The sequence below is a fragment of the Culicoides brevitarsis genome, chromosome 3 (genome assembly GCF_036172545.1).
Source record: "Culicoides brevitarsis isolate CSIRO-B50_1 chromosome 3, AGI_CSIRO_Cbre_v1, whole genome shotgun sequence".
In the NCBI taxonomy this organism is placed as follows: Eukaryota; Metazoa; Arthropoda; class Insecta; order Diptera; family Ceratopogonidae; genus Culicoides; species Culicoides brevitarsis.
The window spans coordinates 3,568,897-3,581,095 of record NC_087087.1 but is presented as its reverse complement, the minus strand read 5'-3'; the positions used below and the strand labels follow the sequence as shown (position 1 = coordinate 3,581,095).

The window sequence follows — 12,199 nt, the reverse complement described above, 5'->3', positions numbered from 1 at the left end:
ATTAATCTCAAAACGATTTCATTTGTATGTTAACGCATGTTAAACGTTAAATTATATTTGTTTGTTTACTTTTTTTGTCATTTCTCATTTTATTTTTGAAATTCTAGCAGAAAACAGGAGAACGGGAGATTAATGATATTTTGTCCCCATGTTTGATTAATTTTATATTTTTATACAATTTCTATATAAATAAACCTTACTAAAAGAAAAATGTCTGAAAACTTTTTTAACAAACTTTGTCCCTAACAATTTTGCACGAAAAGTCTTCATTAAATTTAAACGAGACTCGTGAAAACTCGTAAATTTTTTTATACACATAAAAATACTACTTTAAACAATTTGCAACATTGTTGTAGTTTTATGCAACAATGTCTTTGAAAAAAATCTAGACCTAAAATAAAAAAAAATATATATGATAAAAAAAATTTGATTGAAGAAAGACTTTTTTTCGATGACGATGCGTTCTAAATGTTTAAGGTTTCAAAGAAACAGCTAACTATTGATGTAGAATGAATGTTAAAACAAAGAAAAAATAATAAAAATGAAGGAATGTTAAAAAAAAGTCTCTTTCACACTAAACTATAACTTTAAATTTAAAAATATATATTAAACTATAGAAATCTTTCATATATTTATAAAAAATATATATAATCTATCAAAAATCTACTGTAAAAGTATTAATTAAAAATTAATAACTATTCTAGATGATATCGTTTTTAACTGTCTTTGACCACTATTAACATAAATAATAATATGAAATTGATAAAAAATTGATATTTTATTTATGAATGATGATAATAATTGTAATTTAATAATAAAACTATATTTAATTATGATGCGTGATTTATTTGATTGTTATAAATTAATCGATGGATTTGTTTATATTTTATAGTAATTAATATTGTTGTTGAATTTTGGATAAAATAATTATGTTATAAAATTTTGAATAATATTTAAATTTATTATAAGAAAAAAATATTTGAAATGTGTTAAAAATTTTAAACAAATAAAATAATGAATTAATACAATTTTTATAACTTTTTAATTTAATATAAATTATTATAAAATATTAATAATTATTTTTAAATTTTGAAATTTAAATATGAAAATTTTAATTAATTTTTATTAAAGTTAATTTAATTAAATAATTGAAGAAACTTTTTAAATTTCTTAAATTTTTAAATTAAATATATAATTTTTATTTTTTTACTATTTATAATTTTTATAACTTCATTATTTAATATTAAATATTTAATTATAAAATTTTACAGAGAAATTATTTTAATTTTTATTTTAATTAAAAAAAAAATAATTAATTATTTTATTTAAATTTTAAATATTAAAACTATGAAAATTATTATTAATAAAAAAATAAAAATTATAATTTTAATTTGATTTTAATAATTTTTAAAATTTCTTCAATAATTGTAAATTTTAATTGATTTATTTTAATTAACTTTAATAAAATTAAATAAAATTTTAATAATTAAATATTAAAAAATTTAAATAATTTCTCTGTATTGTTTATATTTTGTTTTTTATTAAGTTACTTAAAATTAATCAATTATTTAAATTATTTAAGAAATTTAAAAAGTTAAAAAATAATAAATTAATTTTATATTTTTTAAATATTTTAATTCAAAATTAATAAATAATAATTAAATTAATTTTAATATATTTTTATTAAATTTTAATAATAATTTATTTATTTTATAATTTTATTTTGTTTTTTTCCTTTATTCAACAATAAAATTTTTACATAAAGGAAAAAAAAATAAAATTATTATTAAATATTATTTTGAATTAAAATATTTAAAAAAATATAAAATTAATATATTATTTTTTAAATTTAATAATAAATTGAATTTAAAAAAAAAAAATTAAAAATAAAAAATAATAAATTTAATGATAATTTTATATAAATACCAAATATTACAAAATATCTAATATATAAATTTCACTATTTTATATCCATTTTTAAATAAAATTCTATTCAATATTAAAAACAACTTTAAAATAATTTAAACATGTTATCACAAACTTTCCTCCAACAACAAATCAAAAATGAATATTCATGAAAATTTAAACCTAAATATATCAATAACTGTTATCCATTAATTACATTTATTATTATTGAATTATAATTATTATTATTATCATAGATAAACAAATAAAAACATAAACAACCAAAAATTAAAAGTTACAATATATCAAAAAATATATAATGTAACGAGTCTCAGTTAAAAATTAACAGAAAAATTGCCTAGTTATAGAAAATAATAAAAATGACTGTTGCTGATGCTTTACATAAATAATATATATATGATAAAACATATGGATGAACATTAACATTAAACATAAAAATATATATCAGTGTTGAAAAAAGTTATTTATAAAAAAATGTCAAAAGAATTGAATTACTTGCAAAAAAAGGTCTCTATAGTTGACTGATTGAGATTATAGAATTGAAATTGATATGTTATGAAAAATAAAAAAAAAATACGTACAGTGTTGTGTATTTGACTAATTAGCTGTACCTTTGAATAATATTAAATAACATTAAAGTATACTAAAAAAATGAAAAATTGGTTACTAAAAAGTAATGTTTGTTAATGTTAGTTTATAACAAAAAAAAATATTTAAACATTAAATATAAAATATTATTAAGAAATATTAAACGTGAAACAATGCGATGTTATTAAAATATATATTATATTAAACAATACTATTATACTAAAATATTATTATATTATTAATGATATGATATATAATAATAATGATGATAATGATAATAAATTTTTTGCATACAAAAATGTTAAAAAAATTGTTTTAATTTTGACTTATGAAAAAAGCAACAAAGTTGCATGTTTTGAATAATTTTCAGTTGGAACGGTAGATGGCGGTAAAAGGTAAAGTATATAAATAAAATTTGTCGTTTTTTATTAATTTATTAAGTAATTATTTATTGTAAAATTCTTAAAAAAAAATTTTAAATAATAAAAAAAAAATAAATAAATAAATCAAATTAAAAAAAAAATATTTTAATCATTAAATTCTTGAATTTTTAAATATAATAAATTTTTAGTTTAAGCAAAATAAAATATGTTTGTTTGAAATATTTTATAAAAAAAAAATATTATTTAATTTAATTTGACAAATTTTATTTAATTTTAATAATATTTGAAAATTCAATAATTTAATTAAAATATTTTTAATTTTTTTTTATTTTATTAAAATAAATAATGTAATGAACAATAATTAAGAAAAAATTAAAATTTAAGTATTCAAAATTTAATAATATTTATAATATAAATAAATTTTAATCAGTAAGAATTAATAAAAAAATAATAATAAAATAAAATAACAAATAAAAAATGATAATAAATTTTAATAAAAATTTATTAAATTATTAAAAAAAATATTAAAAAATTAAAAAAAAAATTTTTTTAAAAAATTTAAAAAAAATTAAACAATAAAATATTTTTAAATTAGAAAAAGTTAAAAAATTAATTTAAAAAAATTGTTATTTTAATTTAAATATAATCTTGAAAATAATTTTATTTTTTTAAAATTTGAAAAATTTGAATAATTGTTTTATATTTAATTTTAATAATTTAATTAATTTTTTAATTTATTTATAAAAATAAATATAATGTTGAAAATAATTTTATTGTAAAATTATTTTAAAGAACAAAAAAAATTTTTTTTTGAAATTTAAAATATAATTGTTTTAAATTTTCTAAAATTTGAAAAAATTTAATTTTTTTAAAAAAAATAAAATTTAATTTTTTAAATTTTTAATTTAATTTTTTTTAATTTAATTTTTTAAAAATTATATTTTTAATGTTCTTGAAAAAAAAATTCTACAAAAATAACTTAAAATTATATTTTACCTTATAAAACATATTTTTATCTAAAATCCATTCATTACCATTGTTAACGTTAAAAATAATCATAACTCACGCTTCTTCTTTATCTTCTTTCAACGCCAATGTCAAAGACATTTCCGAAGTTAACAACCAGAAAATTCATCAAAACTCGTCAAAACTGCTTGTAATTTTCGCAAATCTTCACTTAATTCCATTCTCATGTGAACAAAAAAAATTAACTTGAAATCATCCACAGCTGATCAAATTGCTTCGTGAATGAGAGCAAATAAAGATCATGAACCCTTTTTATACGCGCATAGAATGTATCGATTGGCAAGGTCGCAACACCGTCTTAACAAGTATTTTGTGTAAATATTTTGATCTCACACCAAGCGTAACCAACATTTAATTTCAAGCCGATTCTGATACAAAAAAAAAAATTTTTTTTTTACTTTGTCAATTTTTGCTGCAATTTTTACATTTTTATTATTATTAGCTATTAGTTGGAGCTATAATTATGCGCGGAGCTAGTTAGACATTCATTATTATTATTTTTTTTAAACAAACTTGCTTCGAGTAGTCCGCATGTGTACTTATGTGTAATGTTCGAGTAATTTGCAACAACTAAAGTACTTGCCGTCAGTTGAGATTCGAGTTTCGTGCTTAACGGATGTTTTTTTCCAATTATTTTTAACTTTTTTCGGTTTTTTCGAGAATTTTCTTAAAAAATTTTATTAAATTTTAATTTTTTTCCATGAAATAATGAAGCTCAGCTTCAATTTGGTGGTAATTTTAGCGATTTTATTGCAAGCCAATTACGCCAGAAGCCAAAAAACATCAAAATTGAATGACACAGGTGCGTTTTGATTGATTGATTTTGCGACGAAAACGGAAGTTTAGCAAAAGAATTCATAAAAATGATGAAAATCCAAGAAATTAGTGACCGTTAAATTTGTGTCAACATCAAATTGCGTCGCAATCATAAAAAAAATCAAAGGACTCCCACATAAAAAATTAAAAAAGCGAAAAACAAAATTCGGGAAGGCCAGCAAAAAAAAAATAACGAGCATAACATGAGGAAATAAAAGTTTGTGGTTTCAAAAAAAAAAAAACAAAACAAAGATTATATAAGAAAACAAGTTCTTGCCATGCTTTGTAGCACGCCATCATTCCACAAAGCGTGAAAGGAACGCTACTAGTTACTGATTCACGCTCGTCGTATGAAAAACTTTTTTTTTCGCCTACTTTTTGTGTAACACTCATATAAATAATCGCAAAAAAAAATTACACAAAAAAAGTTTTGCATGGAAAATTTTTTTTATGCTTTTATTCAAATGTGTAACAAACAAACAAAAATAATAAAAGTGATCCCGACCATTAAATCTGCATTTCATCATGTTGAGTGCAGTAAATGGTTCGCGATGGACTGTTGAATGAAAATCCTTGAAAATGTGATTTTTTGAAGTTTTTTTTTGTTAATATAAAGTAATAAAAAATAAATATTTGGTAATTAATGTTTATGAGCGAAAATGTGCAAAAAATGTTAAATTTTTTAATTGGATTTAATATGAGCGCTTTTTATCGCTTTTTATAGATATAAAAATTTGTATATTTTTTTTAAATTAATTGTTAAATTTTTTTTTGATTTAAATTTTTTAATTTTTTTTTAATTTATTAATTTTTGGATAAAATTTTTATTTTATTTTTAAATTTATTAATTTTTCTTATAATTTTTTTATGACAGGTAAATTTTGATTTAAAAAAAAATTAAAAAAAAAAATATTAAATTAATTTATTTTTAAAATTTTTATTTAATTTAATAAATTTTGATTTTTAAATATTTTTGTTAATATTTTAACTATCTTGAAAATTTTATTTGATAAATTATTTAACAAGACTCAAAAAATCAAAATAAAATTTTTTTGAGTTTTTAAAACATTTTTAGATAAATTTTTTTTTGAATTCGTGAAATTATAAAAAATTTATAAAGTGTTAAAATTTTTGACAGCTGTCATTTATTTGACAAGAAAAAAATAAATGACACTTGTTTAATTCATTTTAGTTCATTTTTGAAATTTTCAGATGAAATTAAAATACTTAATAAATTTAACGAAAATTGTCAAAAAATAACTCAAAAATTCTAAATTTTAATAAAAATTTTGACATCTGTCAAAAAAAATTCAAAATATTTCAATTTAAATAAAAATATTAAATAAAAAAATTAAACTATTCAAAATTTTGAGAGTTGAATAATTTTTTTAAAATAAATTTTTAATATAAAAAAAAATTATATAAAAATTTAGTAAAAAAAAATCTAAATAGCGTAAAAATTTTAATTTTATCAATTACTTCAAAAAAATTAATTTATAATTAATAATAATTATTTTTAAAAATTATTAAAAAAAAAATTAATCAAAAATTTAAAAAAAAATTAAAAAATGTTTTTTTTTAAATTCAATTCTGTACATAAATATTAATAAAATTAACAAAAAAATCTATATTTTTTTTTTATCTAGAAATTTTGTTTAAAAAATTTTTTTCAAAAATTCATTTTTGAACCTTAATTTTAAAAATAAAATTAAAATTGAACTCGTGTAAAAATTTATTTAAAAAAAAAAATAATTTTTATAAAATTTATTTAAATAATTTAATTTAATAAACATTAATTTAAATTAAATTAATTTAAAAATAAATAAATAAAAATAAAGTAAAAAAAAAAATATAAAATTAACAGACAGACATCCAAAAACAACTCAAGAGCAATTTAAAAAAAAAATTCCCAACGAAACCATCTCACAGCTCATTAAAAATCGCGAATATTTCTTCATGTTTTTTGCACCAATATTTACCTAAGTAGCGCAAATTATGATTATTTTACAATTACTAATGTTTGTGACATTGACATTAACTTTTTTTTCGTCGCAATCGATGCATTTATTTTTAACTTTAACTGCAGGCAAAAACTGGTTTACTCAGTTCGCATGACTCAAAGTTTTTGTTCGAATTTTCAACAAATTAATTTATTTTAAATAGATTCCCCTTCTAAAATATCGCTCAGCGCCTCATTTGACGAAAAAACTTCAACAACGAGCAAAACAACGACTTTATCAACGAAAAGTAGCACAAAAAAATCAACTTTGCGCAAAAGTTCGAGTTTAAGGACAACAACGACGACGAAAATTCCTGCGAAAATCGAAGCAAATGAGCAACTTGAATGCCCGAAAGACAATGAAGCGCCGTTTCAGCTATTTTTCACGAGTTGCACGAGCCATAAGGAGTGCAAGAGTTTAGGTCCGAACAATTTGTGTTGTAAATTATTCGGAAGTAAGCGTTGTATCGAAGGAAAAATCCCGCAACCGAAGGAACCGAAGCATGAACGTAAGAATTTTTTAAGAATTTTAAAGAAAAAAAATTTTAAAAATCATTTTTTGCAGCAATTTTGTTCGTAATTCCCCGAAAATGCCCAAAACCGGGTCAAATATTGGCCGAAACTTGGTGGAATATTGAAACGTGCGAAACGGATGCGGATTGTTGGCCCCGAATTTGTTGCCCCGACGGAAAATTCAAATACTGTCGAACATCGCAGCCCGAATTTGAGTCGTCAAGTAACCCAATTGCGCGTCAATTAGCCTCCCGTAAGCTTAAATTTCACAAAATTTTCATAAAAAATCGATTTTTTAACAAAAAAATTTTTTTTAGCGCTCGAAAGTGTGTCGCAATATTTGCAATGTACCCCGCCGCCGCCCCCCGTCTTCGATCCGCATCCCAAAACGTGCAACAATACACTCGATTGCTTCCCTAATTTGTGCTGCGCCGAAGCTGGCAAGCGTCATTGTCGCCCGCCGCGTCGTTCAATCCTTTCGTTGCTCACCGGATTCGCGCAGGGATTCTCAAACGTCAGTTTTATCAGGGATTGGAGCGAGAATTTGGTCATAAAGTAACGAAAAAAATTTTTTTTTGGCTTTTTCCTGATTTTTTTTTGGATGAAATATACGAAATATTTATTGAATCATGATAATTTTATTTCAACTTCGGACCAATTTGTTGCTGGAACGTCGTCCAAACTTGTCGCGATCGACAAGCAAACGGCACGAAGGAAATGATGCGATGCTGATTTAATCCAACTGTAAATATAAACACACACACGAGTCAATTAGTACGAGAAAAAAGTGAGGTTAAACTCAATTTTTACCTTTCTGAAGCCAATATCCTTGGAATATTCACGGAAACATTGACGGCAAATGTTCAAACCGTATTTGCGGATCAATCCGTGGTTGTTGGAGCAGGCACGGCTAAAAAAAATTAAAATTTTTCAAAAATTATTGAAATTCTCGAACACGAATGTCAAAGGCGTGCAACATTTTTATCGCATTTTTGACTGATTTTTCGAGGTTTTTGGGGGAAATCTTCATGTTGCTCGGGGAAAAGCGATGGAAACTCACCAAACGCGTGATCCTTGTCCATATTTGCGGGGATGTGAATACCATAAATTTTGGAAACCCATTTTGATTGCGTCTTTGCAAAGAGTTTTCACGAAAAAGAAAGAACGAGAGGAGCTGTCAAACGTGTGTCAATGTGACATGGCATGATGGGAGTTGTTTTCGGGGGAAAAGGTACTGTTTTCGTTTGAATGAAAGACAAAATGTGGGTTTTTATTGTTGAAAAGAGGCAGTTAGTTCAGAAAATTTCCGCGAGAGGGATGAATTTGAATTAGAGTGAGTCGTGTTTGAAATTTGTTTTAAAAATTTTGAGAAAAAATTTGAAATTTTTTAAGAAATAATTTGATTTTAAATTGAAAAATTATTTTTTAAATAAAAATTATTAGATTTTAAATAAAAAAAAAGATTTAAAATTAAATTATAAAATTTTGAACGAAAAAAAATTAATTCGAAAAAAATTTAAAAGTTTTGAAATAAAAATTTCTTTTTCTAAATTTTATTTTTTTTTGAAAATTTGGAAATTTTTATTTTTTTCATTTTAAATTTTTTTTAATTAAATTTTTTTTTATAAATTCAAGAAAAAAATTTAAATAAAAATTTTGGAACAAAAAATAATTTATAGATTTTAAAGTTCAATTTTAGATCAAATTTAGTAAATATTTTTCTGAAATTATTTTAAATCTAAATTTAAAATATAATTTCATAAGTTTTTAAATTTTTAATGAAAAAGATTATTTTCAGAATTAAATTAAATAATTTTGAATTAAAATTCATTTTGAGTTTTTGAAAATAAAAAAATAAATTAAATTTTTTGAATAAAAAAAGTTGATTTGAAAATTTTATTTTAGAATTTTAATAAAATTTAAAAGTTTATTCTTATAAAATATTTTTTAAAATTTTTTTAAATCTTAACAAAAGTCCAAACTTTAAATTAAAAAAAAAATATTCAAAAGTTCATTTTTAGAAATTTTATTGAAATATAAAAATTTAATTTTTTTATTTTTTATTAAATGAAAAGTTTTTTTTATGAATTTTAAATGAAGAAAAAAATTTTTTATAGAAACTTTGGATTTTGAAACAAAAATAAAATTTATAAATTTAAAAATTCAGTTTCTGTCCAAATTCAATAAATATTTAAATGAGGAGTTATTTTTTTGAAGAATTTTTTAAAATTCAAATTTAAAAATTTAATTTCATAATTTTTAAAATTTTTAATAAAAAAAAAAATAATTTTCTATACAAAATTTTTATACAAATGAAAATTTTAGATTTTCAATTTTTCTAAATTAATTAAATTTTTAAAAAAATTGGTTTGAAAAAAATTTTAAATTAAAAAAAAATTAATTTTAATTAAAAAAAAATTTGTGTACAAAATTAAATAATATTTTTCCATTAAAAAATTTGAAAAAAATAATTTTCTATGTGAATATTTTGAGATAAAATCAGTTTGTAAGAAAAAATTGTAAAATTTGAATTAAAATTTATTTGTTTTTAAAGAAACTAAATTATTTTTTCTAAAAAAATTTCTAAATTAATTTAATTTTTTAAAAATTAATTTCGAAGAAAATTTTATGATTTAAAAAAATATAAACTTTTTAAAAATAATTTTAACGTAAAAAATTTTTTTTGTATCAAATTAATTTATTTTCAAAAAAAAAATATTATTTTTTTTTTATTAAAAATTATTGAAAAACAGAAGTACGCTTCAAAAATTATTTTTTCGTGAAGAAACTCATAATATTCTTTTGTTTTGTCTTCGCCGCTGGCTTTGGAGCTTCCGTTTTCGGTTTCTCCTCCGACTTTTGCTTCTTCTCTGCTGGACCATCTTCCTCATCAGACACAAAATATTCTTCCTTCTCCTTTCGCGTAACCAAAAATCCATCCGCATCTTGATATTTTCGAACAACTTGACGATAAGCTTTGCGTTTTCCTCCCGTCGTCGTCGAAGTTTCTTCCGTTTTTGGCTTTTCCGGAGATTTTTTCTTCTCTTCTTCTTTTTCTTCCTCCGAGACGTTTGCTTCAATTTCACGTTCAGCTCGTTTTCGGTCTTTTTCTTCTTCGTTTTCGCTTTCGCTCGAGTCCTCCAAAACGGCAATTCTCGAATGTTTCGCCGATTGAACGATTTTTTTCGTGCGAACGCGTTTTTCTTGCGGCGTTCCGTCGATTACTTCGTCGTCATCCGAGTCGATAAGTTTATTTTTTGACGTGTTTGGTTCTTCTTTTGGCGTTTTTGGAGGTTCTTGTTTGACAGAAGTTGATGGTTTGGCAGCTCCTTTCGAGAAAAATGACGAAATATTTCCCTTGGCAGCGGGTTTTGTTGCTTTTTTCGGAGATTCCTTCTTCGGAGGCGATTCTTTCTTCACGGGAGTCTTTTTGGGCTCCTCTTTTTTCACTTCTTTCGGTTTTTCCTTCGCTGCGAACATGTTTGAGATGTTTTTCGTGCCCGAACTCGTGACTTTTTCCGATTTTATGTGAATTTTGGGCTCACTAACTACCGGAGTTGGTCTCTCGATGGCATTGCGAAGACCGAATTTCGCTTTTATTGGAATGTCGATGTTGTCAAAGTGTTCTTGGAGACCCAAGGAACGATTCTCGCTTGTCTGAACGATGCCAAAAAGTGTTTCTTTGAGGTTTTTGTTGGATTTATTCACTTTTACACACTTGAGTTTGTCGTAAGAAAGCATCTAAAATACAAAAAATCGTTAAATTTTTGAAAATTTATGAAAATCAAGCAAAATTTACCCCGACAACAGGATTTCCATTCTCATCTTGGTACTGAACGGCATAAGAACAATCAATTTTTCCCGCATGAACTTTATTTTTCTTCAACCAAAGATCCAAAAGTTCACTGCATTGGGCGAAGGACAATTTGTGATTGTGAGACAAAAGCGGTAAAGTTACCTAAAATGAATAAAAGTTTCAAAAAAATATTTTTTTAGTCAAAATTAAAGATTTTTACCTTTTTGCCGGAATCTAAAACCAAATGAGAAATTTCCTCCAAGCAGGATTTCTCAAGATCAGCATCCAATTTTGTCATTTTAAGGCAATTTTTTTAAGAAGGAAGCAGAATACGATAATTTTTTTGTTTGTTTTGACAGAAGAATTGCGCTCAAATTTTGACAAGTAAATTGTGTTCATCAGAAGTTGAAATTTTTAGTGAAATTGTTTTCGATATAAAAGTTGAAGTTAAGGAGAAGACTTTTGGTAAGTAAAATTTTTAACAAATTTTGAATTTTTAAATTGAATAATTAATTAAATTTCTTAAAATTTTAATTTGAGAAATAAAAAAAATATTAATTAAAAAATAATAATTAAAAAAAATAAATATTTTAAAATAAATATTTTTTTATTTAAAATTTCTCAAAAAAGTTTTAAATTAAAATTAAAATTTTAAGAAAAAAAAATTTAATTAAAAATAAAATATTTATTTTAAAAAAAATATTTTTTAATGAATACCCTATTTAAAATGTTGAATAATAAACAAAAAAAATAAATTTTAAGATAAAAAAAAAATTATTTTAAAATAAAATTTTGAACTAAAAAAATTAATTTAAAACAAAATTTTGATTTAAAAATAATTTTTTTGTTTGAATAAATTTTATTAAATAAAATTGAAAAAAAATTAAACAAAATTTAAAAAAAAAATTAAATTAAATTAAATTTTTTAATTAAAATGATACTTACATAAATTAATGAAATTAAAAAAAATTTAAAAAAAACTTTCAAATAAATTTTTCATAAAAATAAAGCGAAAATTAGAAATTGTAAAATAAATGTGAAGAAAAAAATTAAATAATTAAATAATTCGTTTTAATTTTTATGAAATACATTTTTCTTCAAAAAAAGTTTCAATTCAAACTAAAATAATTTTAAACAAATTTTTTTAAAAAA

General features: G+C 21.2%; 2 protein-coding genes across 3 annotated transcripts; one reads left to right on the top strand and one right to left on the bottom strand.

The window, feature by feature from the left end:
- The first annotated feature begins 4,631 nt into the window (after positions 1 to 4,631).
- LOC134833638 (uncharacterized) lies at positions 4,632 to 7,810 on the top strand. The gene is made up of 4 exons (XM_063848035.1): positions 4,632 to 4,725; positions 6,903 to 7,247; positions 7,304 to 7,504; positions 7,569 to 7,810. The coding sequence occupies exons 1-4, from the start codon at positions 4,632 to 4,634 to the stop codon at positions 7,808 to 7,810; spliced, it is 882 nt and encodes a 293-aa protein (XP_063704105.1).
- A 2,153-nt stretch (positions 7,811 to 9,963) lies between these two features.
- On the bottom strand, positions 9,964 to 11,399 carry LOC134834857 (uncharacterized). Of its 2 annotated transcripts, none has more exons than XM_063849652.1 (3): positions 11,268 to 11,399; positions 11,051 to 11,209; positions 9,964 to 10,992 (listed from the first exon to the last, which is right to left on the bottom strand). In XM_063849652.1, the coding sequence occupies exons 1-3, from the start codon at positions 11,343 to 11,345 to the stop codon at positions 10,021 to 10,023; spliced, it is 1,209 nt and encodes a 402-aa protein (XP_063705722.1). In that variant the 5' UTR covers positions 11,346 to 11,399; the 3' UTR covers positions 9,964 to 10,020. The 2 variants fall into 2 exon arrangements, with proteins under 2 accessions (XP_063705722.1, XP_063705723.1); XM_063849653.1 differs by having other exon boundaries at positions 11,051 to 11,131; positions 11,268 to 11,385.
- Positions 11,400 to 12,199: the final 800 nt, after the last annotated feature.